This window comes from Oxyura jamaicensis, chromosome Z (assembly GCF_011077185.1).
Source record: "Oxyura jamaicensis isolate SHBP4307 breed ruddy duck chromosome Z, BPBGC_Ojam_1.0, whole genome shotgun sequence".
Classification (NCBI taxonomy): domain Eukaryota; kingdom Metazoa; phylum Chordata; class Aves; order Anseriformes; family Anatidae; genus Oxyura; species Oxyura jamaicensis.
In genome coordinates, this window is record NC_048926.1 from 67,567,350 (window position 1) to 67,588,079 (window position 20,730).

General features: G+C 41.9%; 1 protein-coding gene across 1 annotated transcript in view; it reads left to right on the top strand.

The window, feature by feature from the left end:
- Window positions 1-3,836: 3,836 nt before the first annotated feature.
- MTAP (methylthioadenosine phosphorylase) overlaps window positions 3,837-20,730 on the top strand; it is a 41,732-nt gene continuing 24,838 nt past the window's right edge. The window contains exons 1-2 of the mRNA XM_035310505.1: window positions 3,837-3,883; window positions 11,582-11,668. Of these exons, the coding sequence (XP_035166396.1) occupies window positions 3,860-3,883; window positions 11,582-11,668 (111 nt within the window). The 5' untranslated portion in view covers window positions 3,837-3,859. The remainder of the gene's footprint in view (window positions 3,884-11,581; window positions 11,669-20,730) is intronic.

Consider the following 20,730-nt stretch of genomic DNA (forward strand, 5'->3'; position numbering starts at 1 on the left):
GGAGGGCCAGTTTAAACTACTGAAATCCAGAGTATTTGATGCCAGAAGAGGGATTAAACTCAAGGGTCACTATGTCGTTAATTTCCTGCCTGCAACATTAGACACCCTTCTCTCAACCTTGGTTTGCACTGTGAAGAATTACCTTCTTACATGCTGTTTTCTATATTTACATAAATAATAAACTATTTGTGTAATATAAGTACTTATTACACACACAAAAAAAGGAATGTTACATTCAATTTGGCCAAGACTTCAAAACTCTGTCAAGCAAATGGCCAAAAGTGTTGGACAGCTGCAAAGATCTAAATTGTCAGACCTTACTATATTACTACTAGAATGAACCCTTGGTATTACTAAGGGTTTTCAGGTATTTACTACATATGGATCTTCACCACAATTCTCTTGAGGCATAAAAACAAAGAAACTTTACATTTAAGTCTGAAGAGCTTTGATGTGAATGTCTAAGTCATTGTGCATTTCCTTTAATTTTGTAAAGCCAGAATGAAACTCCACCAAATTACACATTTTTATTCAGATAAATGGATTTATATTCCATAATTTAGAATATGAAGTACGAAGCACACCCTCTAGGAAAATACAGGGCTATCATTTCATTTAAAGGAATTCTGAAATGTCATGAATGGAAATGTGAATTGAAACTCTAGCAATCCTGTAGCTGGTGGCTTTTTAAAACTTTATGTCCAGCTAAGCATACATGTTCATGATATTTTCCTGAGTAATACACTTTTGGTTTTGGTGGGGTGGTGTTTGATGACCTGCTTCTAATTGCAAATCTCTGCTGTAGAAAGCTGACTATTCACAATAATAAATGCTGGGTCAAGAACTTGTGCAATATCATTTACTGATGAACAGTCACTGAACTGGATTCCTTCTCTTAGTCCTACAAAAGGACTTCAACATATTCAAAATTGAATTACCAGAAGCATATTGTCAACAGAAATGAAAGCAATTCATTTCCTACCTGTTACTGAACAGTTAAAATGTTACTGAACATTCTGAAGGTTCAACCTAGGTTATCAGCTGGTTTAAGTAATGGGAATGCATTACTGTTGTGATGTAGCTCTTGGTTTACAATGAGTTGACTTGAAGTGAAAAATTTCATATATATACATAGATATATATGTTTTCCTTGCTGGTTCTGTTAACTGCTATATTGAAATAAGCACTGTATTATATCTGTAAAAGTTCTTAGTTTGTCTGGAAGAATACAGCATTTCATATCCTGTTACTGGTTCTGAAAATGGGCTGTCCACCCACTATTTGGAATGTGACAAAAACAGTGGCTCAGACTGGACATCTTTGAAAACTACATGTAATAAAGCTTTTTTTTAGGCTTCCAGCTCAAAATTCCTTAAGTATCTACGTCATTACAAATTCAGCATGAGCAGAGTTTTCTGCTTGCTGTCCAGATTTACGCAAATCATATACACAGCTTTATACAGACTAACACTCCACAAGTATGAAACTGGAAAGTTAGGTACCTCTGTGGACAGCTATGGTATTAAACTTCAGGCACTGGAACAGGCTCCCTGGGATGTGGTCATAGCACCAAGCCTGTCAGAGAAACATTTGCACAATGCTCTTAGACATACTGCCTGATTTTTGGGTGGTCCAGTGTGGAGTCAGGAGTTGGGCTTGATGATCCTTGAGGGTCTATACTTTTATATTTTATTCTTTTCATACTATTTAAACAGTGAGCTTTCATATTCCAAAAGAAGCAGAAAAAAATACACCAGAAAAGCATATGGAATGCATATATTTGTGGTAAAAAAAAAAAAAAAAAAAAAAAAGTACTGCAGGACCACTTTTTGTAAGCAATTCAACATAGGAAAATCATACTAGAATTAAACAGGAGGAATAGCCAAAAATAATTCACTAAAAGATTCGGTGCAGTGAGAGTAAAGTAGAACACATAGCCTCAACAAAAACACATAGCCTCAACCTACAGTGAGAAAAATATGATAAATTTGTCTTACTATGGTACTATAGCTGTACTGTGCTGCATCAAAGAACTTAACATGTATCTTCACCCATCTCCTTCCTTCTGCTTTTGTTAAATTGTGATTTTACAAAGTCCATTCCTCATAAGTACAATCTCATGTTTTGAACTGTGGTGAAAAGTTTTCGGCATCTGAGACAAACATCTCAGCTGCGTATGAAGATCTCTAATGTACTGAAGACAGATAAAATATTTAAAGCTTACAAGAACAAACTCCAGCTGACACAAGTTCAGCGCTAGCTTTAGTTATGAGGAATATCCTTCTTCTGCTACCCAGTGAATTTCCTTCCAGGTCTCAGCAGATTTCTCAGCTATGATACAATGCAGGACATATATTCTGAGTTTGCATTTATTAGCAGATATGTGGCACTTATTATGAAAGAGGCAGCACCTATTGGCATGTGAGAATGGTATGTCTGGATGGCTCAGTCATCTCTGATAAAGTTGTTTTAAAGAAAGAACAGGACAAATACTTTTAAAATTAAGTGCTTCTAATTAACAAGATACCATCTATTTTTGAAAGCCCTATGCTTCGTATTTATACCTGTGTTAAAAAATGCATAAACACATCAAAACAATTGATATTTCTCAAGGTGGAAGGTTACATGTTTTGTTGCAATGTTCTTACATGTACAGATTTGTGGCAACAAGAAAAATATCGTAAATATGAAAATAGTCATTATTAAGATACAATGATACAGCACTTCACTCATTTAAATCTATGTTTAGTTTGAAGAGCTAAACACGTGTACTTTCTATATATATGTACCTCGGAAAGAAAACACCTTTTTTTTCAAAACTATGCTCAACTTTGTTCTCAGAATCATTTACAAGCTTTAAAAAGACCACACTTAATTTAAACCATATTGAGCCTTTAAATTATTTGCTTTTTAATTGAAAACAAATCTCTTCAACTCAGTACCAAATTGTATAAATTAGGAATAAGTTATAGATGGAATTTTTGGTTTTGTTTTATCATTTCTGGAAACCCAAGACTAATTTGTATTTTCTGCTTCTCGTCACTGCTTTATAGGATGCTCCAGGGATTTCATGGTACTGTTTTCTCACGTCCTCTGTTGACAAACTGAGGAACTTTGGGGAGAAGTCAAAGAAACCAGTGTGTCTCCAGGAATATGGTAGGTGATCTGGGTATAATATGGACAGGCTGAAAGGTAATTTTCAAAAAGACCAAGTCAACACTTTGCATCTCTAGCAGAATCTTCTATATTTGAATTGATAAACTATTTTATCACACCACGACATATGTTGGATAATATTTTCTGGAATGGTAGCAAAGCTTAGAAAAGTATTTACGTACTAATAGATACAGCATTGCTCCATGTGCATGCAGCGATGAAGATTCCTGGAAAGGCGCATGTAAACATGCCAACTAGAAGTACTAAAAGGAAAGCCAAGCAGGCATCCTGGCTGTGATTTCAGGAGGTATTTAGACATACCACCGTTCTCATTGACTTAACAGAAGTGCCTCTACAGTAAAAGCTTTTAAAAATGTATTAAAACATTTACTTAGCTTGCATTTTAAGGACGTAACAGTAACGGATAGCTCACAGCCCGGATGGTAGCGATGTTTGATGCCTATGCTGGAGCCATCCTGACGACGGGACCGGCTAAGCGTAGGAATGCTCCGAGGTAAGGCGAAGGCAGTATCTACTCGTGGAGAGTTACCCTGAAAAAAAAAAAAAAAAAAAAAAAAGAGAGAGAGAGAGAGAGAGAGAGAGAGAGAGAGAGAGAGAGAGAGTTGTGCTGCCCTCTAGCGTGGAGCGGCGCTGAGGCGCTACCCCGGGCCGTACGGCGCTGCCCCCTCCCTCTTTGCGCAAGATGGCTGCCGGGGGCTCGGTGAAGGTGAGTTGTGGCGCGGCGCCACGGCGAGCCCGCGGAGGCGGCGTTCGGCGGAGGCCTGGCCGCCTGCCAGCCAGCCGTTGCCTCCAGCCGCTCCCCTGAGGCTCGCCGCGGGGCTGCGCGGAGCCGGGGCGGGAGTGCAACGCAGGGCGCGGGGCTCAGCCCATGCTCCCGTCTCGCGTCCCCGCCGACCCCGAGCTCCGCCGCCATCGAGCTCCGCCGCTGCCTCCCGCTCCGCGCCGGGGGCGGCTCCGCGGCCCCTCAGCGGGCGGCGGAGCGCCGCGGGCTCCGCGCCCTTTTTATTTTTTGCCTTCCCCATTTGAAAATGAAAGACCATAGACACGCGGCAGGCCCCGCGGACAGCGCTGCGCCCCGGGATTTCCGAGCCGGCTGCTACCGAGAGGGCCGGGGACGAATGAGAAATTGCAGCGCAGGCTCTGAAATTGCAGTAAAAGTACTAAAAATCCGCTAAAACTGGCCCTCCTGTGCTCTTTAAAAATTGCTTGGAAAGGATGTTGCTTACATCAGAGATAAGACAGGCTGAAGCTCTGGATTTGTGTTTTGAATGAAACAATCAGTTTTGTGAGATAACATAAGTCTCTCATGTTATTTTTATAAATCTGCTGAAAACTGTCTTTCACATTTTTATTTTACATAGATAGTGTATTCTGTTACCTTCTAGCTTCAACTATTCTCCAGCTTCCTATTTATTCCCTGTCAAGTGAAACCCTTCTCAATGCTGTTCTCTCCCTCTCCTCATCTCCCATGCCAAAAAATAGGAGAGAGGGATGGATACTGGAGGATTCAGTGTCTTTCAGCTGTCAGATAAACTCATCACTGGTGGTGATGACATTTTTATTACTGCTTAAAACCACTGCTAAATAGACAAGTATGGACTGTGCACTGTCAGTGTTCTGCCTCATGCTCGAACTGATGGGAGGAATTTTGCCAGACAGCAGATTATTGAAAGAATACACTTAGGTACAATTATTATTTTGATTCCTATAGAGAATTGTTTTTTTGTTTTCTAGTTACTGGTGAAATAAGTACCACAGTACTGGTGTGAAACTTTGATAAGTTTAATGTTTCTTGCTCTTTCTGACAATGTTTGAGCTGGATGATGCTATATTAAAATACTTCACGTCTAGTAAAATTCACTGTAAAATTCCTGATAATGAGTAAAAATTGATGGTAGCTATATCACAGAATCACAGAACATTAGGGATTGGAAGGGACCTTGAAAGATCATCTAGTCCAATCCCCATGCCGGACCAGGAACGCTAAGATCATCAGGTCACACCGGAACAAGTTCACGCAGGTTTTGAAAGTATGCAGAGGAGGAGACTCCACCACCCCTCTGGACAGCCTGTTCCAGTGCTCTGTCACCCTCACCATGAAGAAGTTTCTTCTCATATTTAAGTGGAACCTCCTATGTTCCAGCTTGCATCCATTGCCTATAGCTAAGATTATGCCCTTGTCACCCTGTAGGATGCAGTCTGGAATGAAGCATACAGTCTTGTGTCTTTCTGTTCTTGAAGTCACTCCTAAAAGTGACTTTAGCTGCTTTTTGAGGATTGGTGAAACTTACCTCACTGAATGAACTCCTCTTTGCCATGCCTTGCCTTCAGAGCCTGGGCTCCTAGGTGACAACAGACCTCAGCTCCCTCGGCAGGGTATCTCCTCCCTACTGTTACAGTGGGTCCACAGGAGGGCCATGAGGATGGTTAGAGGCCTGGAGCACCTCTCCTGTGAAGACAGGCTGAGGGAGCTGGGGTTGTTCAGCCTGGAGAAGAGGAGGCTCCTGGGAGACCTCATACCAGCCTTCCACTGCCTAATGTGGGCTACAGGAAAGCAGGGAGGGGACTGTCAGGGAGTGTGGTGATGGGACAAGGGGGAATGGCTTTAAACTAAAAGAGGGTAGGTTTAGATTAGATATAGGGAGGAAATATTTTACTGTGAGGGTGGTGAGGCACTGGACCAGGTTGCCCAGGGAAGCTGTGGATGCCCCATTCTTGGAAGTGTTCAGGACCCGTCTGGAAGGGGCTTTGGGCAGCCTGATCTAGTAGAAAGTCCCCTTGCCCATGGCCAGGGGGTTGGAATTATGCTCCATGTCCAAGTGGAGATAAGTGATGAGTGGCGTTTCTCAGGGTTTGGTACTGGGACCAGCCCTGTTTAACATCTTCAGTGGCTGCGTGGTGCAGTCAACACATTTGTGGGAAGGGACACCATCCAGAGGGACCTGGATAGGTTTGAGAAGTGGGCCCATATGAACCTCATTAACTTCAGCAAGGCCAAGTGCAAGGTCCTGCATCTTGGTCGGGACAATCCCAAGCGCAAATAAAGGCTGGGTGGCGAATGGATTGAGAGCAGCCCTGATGAGAAGGAACTGGAGGAGTTGGTTCTTGAGAAGCTCAACATGAGACAGAAATGTGTGCTTGCAGCCCAGAAAGCCAGTAGTAGACGTGGTGCTTAGGGATGTAGTTTAATGGTAGACTTGTCAGTGCTAAGTTAACAGTTGGACTTGATGATTTTAGAGGTTGTTTCCAGCCTAAATGATTCTATCATTGTATGATCTTTAAGGTCTCTTCCAACCCAAACCATTCTATGGTTCTATGTTCCTAAAACAGTTGAAAATTCATGTTTATGTGGTATAGCTATAGCTCGTATCTCCAGCACTTCATTGTTTTCCTCAGTCCCAACACCTTTCACTTTGTCAGACATAAAAATTCATTTGCTTGTGCATATTCTCAATCTTAAATCACAAGGTACTAATAAAGTAAGAAAGTGTAATACCAAACTAGTTAAAACTGGTTAAGTTACTGAAGGATTTTTTTATTATTATTATTTAGAATCAAGAGAAAAAAGAAGTCACCATTTTGATCCTGGCTTATGTTAATGTCATATCTTCAGTGTTTCCTGCATACATGCATGAGCATTATTATGGATGGTCTTTTCTAGATTTTGAGTATTGAGACTGTTGCACATTTTTATATGATTCTTAAGGGAAAAAATTGTTCATCATAAAATTTATATATGTTTCAGGATTTTCTTGAGCAACCTCATTCTAACATTTAATCTGAACGTTTGCGATAAATAAGCAGCTTGGAGAGCACACAATACTACCAGAAACAGTGATCTGTCTTCCCTAACATTCAAATACCTTAAGAGTCGGAGTTTAGATTTTTATTTTCCTGTGCACTACTCATCAGGCTCCACAAGGGGGTAGCAAAAGGAAATAAGAGATGTTACCATGTAAACGACTTGCACACTGGCATTTGCACTGTCTGCTGTGGACAGCTTTCTCTGGGAAGAGTTTGACTTGTAACAAAGACAAACGGTCTCTGTTTTTTGAAACTAAACTCTTGAATGGAATAGAATAGAATAGAATAGAATAGAATAGAATAGAATAGAATAGAATAGAATAGAATAGAATAGAATGGAACAGAACAGAACAGTTGATTTTGAAGGAACCTCTAAAGATCACAGAATCACCTAGGTTGGAAGAGACCTCCCTCTGACCTAACACTAACAAGTCCTCCACTAAACCATATCCCTAAGCTCTACATCTAAACGTCTTTTAAAGACCTCCGGGGATGGTGACTCAACCACTTCCCTGGGCAGCCTATTCCAGTGCCTAACAATGGTAAAGAAGTTTTTCCTAATATCCAACCTAAACCTCCCCTGACACAACTTTACCCCACTCCTCCCTCCACCTCCGCCCCCCCCCAAAAAAAAAAAGCACTCGCACAACCCTGAGAATTGGCAAGAGCTGTTTATTGCTGGGACATCCTGCAGGCAAGCCTGCGGGATGGCCGTGGTGTTTGGTGGCTCCAAGCTAAAGCTTGCGATGGAGCCTGAGCAACAAGCAGGGAGCTTGCCGGGCACTCCTGCAATGCTGTTGGTGCTCTTGGATGGTAGAGCACAAAGATGTGCCACCGTAATCCCAGGTCTGTTCTGGCCAAGGCAGATCCAATTCCATCCGTTCCTCCACATCTGGTGGATCCAGCTCCATGGGCTCCACATTGTTCGGCAGAAGGCTAAGCCAGTCCTTGCCTGGGACTGCCCAAGCGGGATGCTTTCTGTCCGGAATGTTCTCAGGCCAGGGTGCCACACCAGGGGGTCGTTCAGACTGATGCCTCAGTCCCATGCCACTGTTGGGTTCATTTTCATGCATTGGTCTGATGGTGCCATCTGGTCTACAGCCATTACTGGGCCACGCATTGTGCTCTGGACTGTAGGCACGCCTCTGCTCCCCGCAGCTGTCTGTCTGACGCTCCCACCTTTGCCCCACGTCACCGTCGCTCCTATGGTAAGGCTCAGGCCCCCTGTCACTGGGTGTTTGAGGGGCCGGCCTGTTCTCCGGATCCTTGCGGTGCCAGTGGTACCGCCGGTACTTGTCTGTGGGCTGGGCACCAGAGGTCCCTTGGGCCCTGGTGTCTCTTGTGCCACCGGCGCTATCCGTCCACAAACGACACATCTCCTTCTGCTCAGGTGCATTCCTTCTTGGTGCTTCACCGGACTGCTTGGCTGTCCTCGCACACCAAGGAGGCCTGCTGCTCGCCCTGCTCTTCTAGTCTCCTTCCTGCCGCACAAGCTGGCAGTCAGAGGGCCTAGATGCTCAGCGAGTGGTGGGCCAGTTGCAGGGGTCCTGTTTTATAGGGCCCGCAGCAAAGGCGGGGCAGTGGTGGACATTGTGACCTCAGCAAGCCTCTGTCATGGAGTGGCCCATGCGTGGCCAAAGGCAGCTGTGTTGGGAGCGGCCTGGAAGATGCCCTCATGTGAACAAGGAGGAGGTTGGGGAGGCTGAGGGCCCCTTTTCTGGGGCTGGCTCCCCCTGGCCATTGATCATCAGCTCCAGCTGCCTGACCTCTTGAGGGTTACTCAAAATCATGTTATTAAGGGCATTATCCAAACATCTCTTGAACACTGGCAGGCTTGGGGCACCAACCACCCGTCTAGGAAGCCTGTTCCAGCGTCTGACCACCCTCACGGTACAGAAATGTTACCTCATGCCCCACCCGAACCTCCCCTGGTGCAGCTGTGTGCTATTCTCATGTCCTCCCACTGGGAATCGAGACCAGCACCTTTCTCTCTGCCTCCCCTCCTCAGGAAGCTAGAAGGGAGCAGCAAGGTCATCTCTTGGCCTCCTTCTCTCCACACTGGATGAGCCAAGTGTCCTCAGCCTCTCCTCACAGACCGTGCCCTCCAGCCTCTCGCCAGCTTTGTTTCCCACCTCTGGATGCTCTGAAAGACCTCAACATCCCTTTTATGTTGTGGAGCCCATCACTGCACACAATATTCAGAGTGAGGCCACACCAACACTCAGTACAGCAGGAGGATCACCTCTCTGGACCAGCTGGCTGTGCTGTGTTTAACGCACCCCACAGTGGGGTTTGCCCTCCAGGCTGTCAGGGCACGCTGCCAGCTCACGCTGAGCCTGCTGCCACCAGCACCCCCGGGCCCCTTTCTGCAGGGCTGCTCCCCAGCCTCCCAGTCTGTGCCTATGCCCAGCATTGCTCCATCCCAGTGCAGCACCCGGCATTTTCCCTTGTTGAACTTCATGCCATTGTTAATCGCCCAGTGCTCCACTGCTCCAGTCTGCATCCCCGTGCAAGGCCTCCTGTCCCTCCGGGAAGTCAGCAGCACTTCCCTGTTTAGTATCATCAGCAAACTTGCAAGGGATACACTCCAGTCCTGCGTCCACATCACTGGTAAAAAAGTCGAAGAAAACTGGCCCTACAATTGAGCCCTGAGGACCGCTGCTACTTGCCTGCCACCAGCCAGATGTAACCCCAGTCACTACAGCCCTTTGAGCTCTACCATCAAGCCAGTTCATGGGCTAACTGTGATACAGTGATTGAACCAATCAGGTCTCTGTGAACATGAATCTTAAGAAAAAGTGAGAATAAGAGGCAGTTGGTTGTGTGTTTTGGGAGGAAGGTATTGCATGTTGAAATCTGGAGCATTCACTTGAGATATTTTGTACTTCAATAATAATAATGCTGGAGCCATGCAGCAATAAGTCATGCCATAATTGTTCCAAAATGATTTTTCCATGATAAGGAGCAACTCAGCCAGGATAAAATTTCTTTGACTTAAAAAGTGAGACAAATTTTGCAACAAGTGGTTGCATTGAAGAAAAAAGCAAAAGCAGTAGCATTGTCCCCATGTGTGGTAAATGGTGATATTATTTTTAAATACAGTTACTAAGCTTGAGGTTGTGAAAGACCATATGACTGATAGTAGCTCTTCTATCCAAAGAACTGTAAGTATAGTGAGCTCAATATAAAACTTTACTTAACTGAACATGGTTTTATCCGTAGAAAGACAAAAACAAGATACGTATCAGTGGTGAATCGGAAACAGGAAAATTCAGATACATTATTCGTTAGCTGGAATATGAAATCACAGATGATTTTGGACTCAGCAAGAATATGTTTCAAATTATTTTTATTTTCTTTCCATTTTTTTTTTGCAAATGAACTAGAATAGATCAGCAATGAGCAAGAACAATAAATCAATCTTTACTAAAGCATGTAGGATTATATGGATTCATTAGAAGTTGTTGTGCAGGTCCCTTGACCTTATCTCAACCCGTGAGTTGTTCTTTCTTTTACTTCTTCCCCTCCTCATCTGAGGAGGGGGGGTGAGAGAGCGGTTGTGGTGTTCAGCTGCCGAGCATGATAAAACCACCACAGTTGTATGAAAACACAACATAGGACTTGCAGCCTGATTACCTAAAGAAATGAAATTGATTTAAGTAGCTCTTTGCTCAGCCCTCTCTTTTTTCTTTCCATTACACTTTGAAATTATGAGTCAATTTCATTAAAAATAAAAAAAGACAAAATGTAGTTACTTCAAAAGAAGTAACTAAAGAAGTAAGAAAAGCAGAAGTCTGTTAATGTTTCTTAGGGAAAGGTTGCATGTAGAAGGAAGTCTGACCCCCACACATCTACACAGGAGAGCATTTTTGCTGGGGCTGTGGGCAAACAATGGATGAGTATTTGTGCATTGTTACATACCAGAATAATTGTATATATTCAAAGAAACCCAGCAGTGCTCACAGCAGCTGACATTGTCAACAGATTCTTTGTATTTCACTTATGAAGATGCTGCTGAGCTGTCCCCCTTTTCAGAAGATGTACTGAGACTATGTACAGAAGCAGGGAAGTTCCTAGGTCTTCACAAGTCAACAGAAAAACCCTCTAATGTTTTGGAAAAGAAGGGAGGTTCATAATTTTGCTTGTACAATACTATATAGTAATGTCTGGTATTCGGGATAGTAGTTATATACAGGACTGTTTCTCCCAGTGGAAATAAGATGCCTGTGTTCTATCATGCTTTACACAGGTATTTCTCACTCACTAGAGGCATTCCCAGAAAACACCATTCATTTTCATATTAGGAATAAATGATGAATTGGCAAATCTTTGTGCATTTTCCATGGGTTTTTAAATTTTGTACCTTTAAAGAGGAGAATCACAGCATATGAAATTGACAAGTTAAATACAACTGTTTAAAATCAATTGGTTTAAATTTTGTTTCTGGGAAACTGTGCTGGGTGTGTAATATTATATTTATCCATGGTCTATACCCATCTCAAGCAGCAAATACATTTTGTAGCTGCCTAGGTAATTTTTCAAATATGTTGTTAAATGGTGCATAACTTCAAGAAGGCTAATATGTACTTCTCTGTCTAAGATTGGAATTATCGGTGGAACTGGCCTGGATGATCCAGATATCTTAGAAGGAAGAACAGAAAAATATGTTGATACTCCTTATGGCAAGGTCTGTATAACCTGCTCTGTTATTACTAAGACTTCTCCCCATTTTTAAGATGTTTGTGTGCTTGAAAAATTGTCAGACTAGGCTTCTGTGCTAAGTGGATGTATAACAGAGGTGCAGTCACAAGACTGTTATTTCTTTTTCATGGCTATGTATTGTATGATTCTTAGTTTGTAGAAACAAGATCTTATGAAAACGATGATGTGCAAAGGAGAATACACCTCTTCTCCTTTGTACATTGGATGAATTTATAAACTCAGTCTTGAATTTGCAGCCAAGAGGGATAAACCCTGTCTTTCAAATCTGTGCTATTGTGTATCTGGTATTTTATTTCAGGTAGCTCCAGGAACCTTTCTAACTTGCAGAAAACTGTCCTTTTAGGTATATGGGCCACCATTTTCCCTGTTATCCCTGAATTACACCTTATACAGCAGTGCTTTCCTTAAGGTCACGCTTACAACCACATCACTTCAAACATGTTAAAATAGAGCTTGAAGGCTGTTTATGTGGCATGGTATTCACGAAAAGCTCTCCTTTGTGTTGCTTCAGCCCTTTTCCTCAGCAAAGCGGGTGGAAGCTAGGTGTATTGATCTATACTCAGTGCCTAGTGTGGTATGAAAGATGTAGAAACTGACAAGATGAAGGACAAGAGAGAGTTTTACGGGCAGGAAATCAAGGAAGAGAGAGGTTTCAGTTGACACAGGAAGTTTATGGAAGATCTGAATATCAATTTTTCTGCAATGTTGTAACACCAAAGTAGTCCAACTGCTTTAGAATTGCCAGCAGAATCACGTCTGAAGATATATACCAGCATAAGCTAATGTACATACAATAAAACATCTGGCATATAGCAGCAGGAGTCATTTTAAGGATAGAAGGTGGCCAAAAAGTTCATCTCTGTGGCCTGTGGTTCAAAATCTGAATTTGTGCCTCTATTCAAAGTGCTTTAAGGGGGAAATTGGAGTGGAAAGGGTTTGTGTGTGTTACAGTTCAAGAAGGGGAAGGAGATAAAGGTCAAGGTAGGAAAAAATGTCAGAAAAATAGATTTAATTTTTCCACCATCCTGCGGAATTTGCTAACAAACTGCAAGAGAATAAAGGAGACTCCCCTCCTCTGTTTTCTTTATCCTGCTGCCCAAATGTATCCAGTATTGATACAAAGCAGGATCCACTAGCTAAACCAAACCAGCTGCCATTTAATTTATTGTTTCTGGAAGCTCCTGGATGGTCACAGCATGGCTGTTTCTGCAGACTATTCAAAAGCAAAAATATTGCTGCCCTTGTAGCAGATAAGGCTTGAAGCCTTTGTCCAAGAAATATGAAATGCTCTCCTCCTCTCTCACAGATGAGAGGTTCGGATGAGAGGTATGGGCACAGCAGCAGTGCAGCCTTTTAGAAGGCTGTTCTGTGACAGCACTTGGATGCAACAAGATTTGAGTGGCCCAAATTCTGGAGTGCTGCAGGTGACCCCCACCATAGGGCTTAGTCTTAAGAGTTGGACATGAATGCTTGCAGGATGGCTCTTACACGGGAGAGTGGAAAAAACTTCCTCAGTCCTGCATCTTTTGTCAGTATGAAGGGCTTGTAAAGTTCATTTAGGGTATAAATTTAGCTGCTGTGTTTTCCTGTGTGTTCTTCACAGAAGCAACATGGATGGGGGAAATTAAGTCTTGGTTGGCTGTTTTAGTTTGTGAGGTTCCTTAATCAATGGACTTGCTATGTCTGAGCTTGTGCATTATGCATTCAGCGTGGGCTCACTTTAAAAAGGCTTGTCACTGTTCTGCATCTGTATATGTGTATGTGTTGTTTGTTTTTTTTTTAAACTGAGGAGCTGTCATAGCAGGAATGCATGTGTGAATTTCAGATACAGTTGTCAGCTAACTTGGACTCTTAAGCTGACCTCCTGAGTGGGAAGCTGAACAACTTCACAGGACTTCAGTATCTGTGAAAGGGAGCACAGCCAAATAGCGAGTATTTATCCTCATCCTTGCTGGCCTGCCTCTCTCCTCTCAGCCTGTAGATTTGAACTCATGTCATTGGTATGATAGTTGTTTCATGTAATTGGACTTCTGCAGAGAGCCACATTAACTTCAGTGTTTGCACTTCTTATCTTATGGAACAAGTGGTGAATAAGTCTTATGTTAAGAAGTGCAGGGCTTAGGCCACAAGGTACAGTTGGCATATGGTGCAAGGAGTAGGTTAAGTTGCTTCACTTAAAATGAAGCAGAATCAAACCTGAGAAATGTAATTTCTGAATGTTTGTTTGTTTTGCTGCTGAGAATTTTTAACATTCAGGGAGGAGGTGTTACGTAGCCTGCCTCTCTTGTTCTAGAATAACAGATAGCAGAGAAACAGCTGTCATTGCACAATGCAAAATGGAAAATGATAACTTTTTTTTTTTTTTTTTTAAATAAGTATGCTTGGAAAAGTGTAGAATCCTGTGGCTTAGTTTAGTATTTTTTTCTGAAGTGTGTCTTTTCTTCTTCCTGATCGCTATTGAAATAAAACCTTTTTTTTTCTGCCATAATGATATATTTTCATAGAGCCTTGACAACAATGAAGAGTGCCTGAAATTTTAAGAAGTAAAGCAATTAATCTAAACAAACACTTCAGACCTTTGTGGTCTTTTAACTGCTGAGAGAATTAAGATACAAACATCTTTCATTTAGTTTAAGTAAAACTAGGAAGGACTGCAATGAATGTTTAAATGTCAAAAGGAAAATGGAAAGCATAGTTAAAAATGTATGTCCATTTCTTTCCACCCTTTAAAAATGTAAAGTGTACAATTCCAGTCTCTTTAAGTGTTGTTATTTAATTGTTGAGTTTCTTGGCAAGAACACTGGAAAAAGTCTTTTTGCTGAAAACCTTCCTGGTGGTGACATTCCTTGACACCTTTGACATTTTAAAATGGCAAAAATATTACTTTAAAGATGCTTTTTTACTTTTAGAAGCAGAATGGCTTTCATTTTATTTAAATAGATTTGTTGAACTGCCTTCTGCTTTGGTCTTCTCAAATCATATGAATCATTTAAAAAACAAGTGGGGATGCTTTTGTTTCTTCAGAAATCTGGAGAAGTTTCTGAAAAAGGAAAATAGTAAAAGAATTTTTACAGTTCTGTATATCAATGTTGGTCCACCTCTGATCTTTCATTATGTTAGTAATATTAGTGGAAGTGTAGTAAATTAGTTTCATAAAAAATAATAGAATTACACCTGTTAATATTCCAGCCTTCTCTTCTCCCTTTTCTGCTTCCATCATTCCTATTGTATAAAAAATAGGGCTGAAAAGTCAGTGTTATCTGGAAAATACCCCAAAACCTTTTGGTATTCTATCTTCAGGTATGGAAAATGGCTTGCAACAGCATTTATCCTCAGCGTCGTATTGTGAAACTTACTTTTTCAGATTATACTTTCAGTTAGATTGTTCTACTTTCCCAATGTTAGAACTCGGTTCTGAAACACCTTTCCCCAAATCAGCAAATGGTCTTCCTGTTCTAGAAACTTTTATAAAGCTTGTATCTCCCACCCTGCCTCTCTTTTTTTTTTTTTTTTTCTCCAAGGGTATATCTGGCTAACAAAGCAGGTTTCTTTTATGACCTCTATATGAGCTGTGTGCTTGCAGCAGGAAAACCAGACCATGGGACATAGCACTAAAGCTCCTCTTCTGCCTCTCCTTTCTCTGTGTGCATCATTTGGTTTATAAAGTTGATTGCAGGTTAAATAAGATTCGGAAAATCTATGAGATACTTACTCTCTTTCAAGTTTTCCATGTGTGTGTTTATGCTGTTTACTGTTCCATCTTGCTTCTGAGGTTAAGCCAAAATAAAAATGAATTCTGTCGACACCACATAAACCATACTTCATGCATATTTATGTTGTAATCAGAGGGGATTTGTGTAAATTGTTTGTTACTGTCATAACTTAGGGTTAACTGTGTAGGGTTCCTTGCTTCCTTTTCTGTTTCGCAACACTGAGTAATATATATCTGACTTGGATTTTGTGGAAGGGGGAAGTAGTTAAATATAATTTAAATATGCAAGTGAATTATTAATGTTTGAGAACTTTTTATTGGGCCTTTTATTAAATCCTGTTTTGAAAATATTATATTAGAGGTTTAAATTCAGATTGTTCCACTGGAACTTTTTAGTATTTTATCAGCGTTTCAAAGCTCTGAAGTACAAATGAGATAATATTGCAGAGGTATAGCACTGGAAAGATGTGGGGGAAAAAGAGCGGAACTGAAGCATACACTAGCTCTATTAAGTAGTTAACACACAGTTTGAAATTTCTCTGTCTTTCACTTCCTTGTAACTTTGTATGTGCTGATTTATCCTTATCTCCTTTCTGGATGCACTATTTGCAAACTGCTTTCTTAATCTGTCATTTATCAGTGCATTCTTTGTTGCAAATGTTCCATTTTCTTCATAATGTTTCTCACTTCCATAGGCCAGACAAGTCTTCAGGCAATGGCCTGGAAGATGCCCTCAGTCTGTTCTGTAGAAATCTGTAACATGACCAGCGTGAAGCCTTTTGAAGGCCAGGGAGGCAGCAGGGAAGGACACCTTGCGTGCTCTGACTGTTGGATTTAAAAGCTGTTTTGTTCTTTCTGCGGCAGTGGTGTATGTGAATATTCAGTAGTGTTCTGTGACACCAATGAATATCAAATAGAAATTAAATTGTACTTTTTCCCCCAGATATTTTGGAAATTGATAGAAACTTGAATCTGTCACTTGCAATAAACTTAAATCTGTCACTTCTGATGGAAATGATCTATGATCTTTGTTTTTCACTTAGGGATCTTTATTTTTCATTTTGAGAGGAGGCAAGGAATTTCCACTGAAGTCCTCTTTAGTTTTTAAGGATATTTTTGTATTCTGCTGTGACCTAAGTTGCTTGCTTATTACTTCACACAGCAAATCTTCTGGGCTTCCTAAACAAAACAAACAGACTCAAAAACCAAAACCCTAAATGCTAATTATTGTGAACTGTCATTGTTAAGGCATGTCGTAAGAGCAAAATGCCTTGACAACTAGAAAGTAAGACTTTCTCCCTGTTCAGAAAGTATACTTTTATGGCCATATCTGGTTCAGAAGAGTATGCATACAGTAAGGTAAATAGGTTAAATGTTTAAATGTCAACAGCTTAACATTAAATGGGGACTTCTTAAAAAGTCAGAATACACTATAATTCTGAAAATAACTTTTTGGAATTATTTATTTTATTTTAAAAAATGGTAAGTGTGCATCTGGCAGAATCTAAATTTAGGTGATTCAGTAAATGCTTTGAAGAAATCCTACATAAAAATGACCCAAAATAGCTGCACAGTAGGAAGTAGAAAGTGTTACTCTTATTAGGAATCAAGATCTCTAACATGCAGCTATATGGGACTCATATATTAGTTTTTTATTCTATGTCTCTGCTCATTTTCACGTGTAGTAGAATTAACAGCTGTAAATGAGAATTTAAATTTTATAGCTAGCGTGAAAATCCAAAAAAAATGATATTAAGTAGTAGGCAACAGACATTTCTAAATGTGAATGTGTGAGTTCTCCCAGACATTTACAAGTTTGTGATCAGTAAATATATTGCAATTTTGCTAACAACTATTTCAGCTTTAAATCCGAGGAAGGAGAGACTGACAGAGTGTCTTCCAACATCCTTACAGTTTCTGGTATGCTGAAATAGCAAAAGTACGTGCAGTTCTGACTTGGGCAGGAGAAGCAACACATCCAACTGCACGAATGTACAGCAGCAATGCAGTTCAGCGTCTAATGAAACAGACGCCTTACATCTGTTAACAAAAAGTTTTGAAGATGGGAAGCGAGCAGCACCGCTTCTTTCACATCCCTTATGTGTATAGCCCAGGAGCAGACTCCACCCGCAAAATCAAGAGCTCAGAGAACTAGTCCTGACTCTCCCCTTGCCTCTGCACACAGAGGTTTTGGTCAAACAAATGAAAAACTCCTCTCCAAGGTGTCAAGGTAGGAGCTTCCTCCTCATTTTGGCCAAATTCTTACTGCTGGACAGACCTTCATGCTCCTTCCTTTGGCCCAAAGCATCTGCATGTGTTTGTTTTGTCACTTTGAAGAAAACACAACAAAGTTTGTTTTATTAACAGCCAATGGACACTTCAAAGCAAAAATGTGGCTGAGAAATTAATCATTCTGGAACTCCAAAGTGAGATTTATTATGGTTCCAAAGCTAATACAGAAATGAACCAGAGGCTAACTGCATGAATCACTCTTAAAAAATAAAGTCAGTTCTTCAATGGCTACAGTATGTGTGTTGGTAAAATTAATTGCAAAGCCATCTAATTTTCTTCCCTTACACTTAAAATAATGTTAATATTGTTTCTTAGCTTCACAATGGCCTGGGGAAAGTGTTTCTCTTCAGCAGAAAAGGTCTTGTCTGATAATGCTTTCCCAGATTACTGAAAAAGTTCTTGTTTCCGACTCTTCCTATATTTTTTTTTGAAATCCAAAATCCAAATGAACTTCCCCTGAGGAAATACTTCCTGTATTTACCAGGTCTTTGTCTCGCGAAACTGGTTCTGATGCGAATGCAAATACAGGGACATGGCATTAACATTTGCTCAGCTGAGTTACAAGTGGGATGGTGTTACAGCTAGGGGATTACATTCATAGACTCCATGTGGAATTTTTTCCAGTTTCTCCCAGTGCACAATTTGCCAGTAGGAAAATGTGGCCAGCTCCAGATGCAGTACCAGGGGTTCATTTTTAAAGAACTGTTGCTGCCACTTGCTGCTCCAGGGGCTGGCCCCCATCTGCAAGATGTCCTCTGCCTGCTCCTGCATCCGCAGCCTCCATTAACGCACACACGCTGCTGGCAAGCAAAGCCTGTTTCACAGGCAGGACTGTGGCCAGAGGACCCCATAGGAGCCCTGCTGTGTTTTCTCAGACCATCAGCTTGTTTTTGGGCCTGGCTGAGCAGGGATTCTGCTTGCCCAGCAGTGTGGCCATACAGCCTGCATTGTCCTCAGTCCCTTTCAGCTCTTTCCAGGTTATTGTTATGGTCTTAAAACTGTTTTTGCTGATGAGAATATTATATTATTTTCTCAAACTATATAGCACCTAAATTGTTACTAGGCAGAACAGCTTTGTCTTTGCTAAGTTACTTGTACATAAGATATGTTTTCCCCTAAGGACTGGTAGGGCTCAGCTTGTGGTACTCAATCCTTGTCAACACATTAAAGTGTTTTTGAACACTTCCCTTCTCCTTGGCTTTATTTTCAAGTACAACATCTCCAACTAGAAATAAATGACAGCTTTGCAGTGCAGGGATAAATTGCTTGGACAAAAAAGTTACAGTGATTTCAAAGGGAATTTCAAACATCAACATGAAATCTTAAGACACTTTTGAAAGGGTTTCCTGTTTTTCCAATCCTTTAGGGATTGTGAGTTCATGCAAAGCTTGCTGAGAGGTTGCTTGCATGAGGAGAGCAGCTTGTGGCAGTAATGGCATGTCTGCAAGCAATAGAAACTGAGCTGAGAGCAGGCTTCTTGCATCAAATCACATGCCAAAACCACACAAGAGCTTCAAACATACCAGCTTCCAGAAGACGGAGCTGCCTTTCTTAGCAGCCTGCATCAAGGGACATTTACAGTGCAGAGGGCTGCTCAGCAGAAGTCTCAGGTACAGCACTCATTTTTCATACGATGGTCCTTCCCCAGGCTGCAGAGTAGTGTGCTCTGCTTGCTTGTGTTGCTGCTTGGGACCTGGGCTGAGCAAAGATGGTGATTTCAGCCCAAAGAGAGATTAAGTGATTGTTGAGGAATTTATTTATCGCTGTCCTGTGTAAATAAAGACCAGAGAAAAAAACATTTTTTCTTACAGCTTAAAGTTGCTTCTGCAAACGTGAGGGAATACAGTACTACAGGCAGTACTGAGCAGCCAGCTCCAAATGTTGCTGCAAAGCAGGAGATGGCCTCCTTGTGACACCCAGGCAAGCACATCCTGCTGCAGTGATCTGCTCCACTGACAATGCCTTCTGGGATCTGTGCACATATGGCTGGGTTTGTGTTGGTCCAAACTGGGCTTCAGCACAGCAGTGATGTGTCCCTTGCAGGGCAGGATTTGTCCCCTAGGTGGAGGTCTCTGCAAGCAGTGGAGATGTGGAATGTCTCTGGTACATGGGAGAGACCAAGCAGGATCACAGGTTGTTCTCAGTATTGTTGCAGGATGAGAGTTCTGAAGAACAGTCCCACAGAGAGGAAGATGGGGGTTTTAGTTAACAGTAAGTTGAGTACAAGTCAGCAGTGTGCCCTGGCAGTGAAAAGGGCCAGCTGTACCCTGGGGTGCATCAGCACTGCACTGCTGGCACTGCACTGCTGGCACAGCACTGCCAGCTATTCTAGAGAAGGGATTGTCCTGCTCTGGTCTGTGCTGGTGCAGCCTCATTTCTAGTACTGTGTGAGGTTTGGTGCACCACAATGTCAGAAGGACATAAAACTATTAGTGTCCGAAGGACTGTGTGGTAGTTTTACTTGGGTGGGCAGCCAAGCTCTACCACAACCGCTCTCTCACTCTCCTTCCTCAAAGAGGAACAGGGAGAAAATACAATGAAAAGGGCTCAAGGGTTGAGATAAGGACAAGGAGATCACACAGTTATTATTGTGATGGGCAAAACAGACTCAAGAGCAGGGAGATAGTAAGGCTTATTGCCTATTACTACCAAGCTAGAGAAGTGAGAAACAAAGGAAAAAAAAACAAAAGCACATTCCCCCATCCGCCCTCTTCTACCTCCTCCCCTCAAGCAGTGTAGGGGAACAGGTGAATGGGGGTTATGGTCAGTCTATAGCGCTTCTTCGCCGCCGCTCCTTCTCGGTCTCTCTCGTCCCCTGTACTGTGGGGTCCCTCCCACTGGGTGCAGTCCTTGCTGAACTGATCCGGCATGGGCTGCCCACAGGCAGCAGCTCTTCAAGAACTGCTCCAGATACGGTTCCATACCACGGGGTCCATCCCTCAGGAGGAAACTGCTCCAACCTGGGTCCAAATACAATGAAAAGGGCTCAAGGGTTGAGATAAGGATGGAGAGATCATTCAACA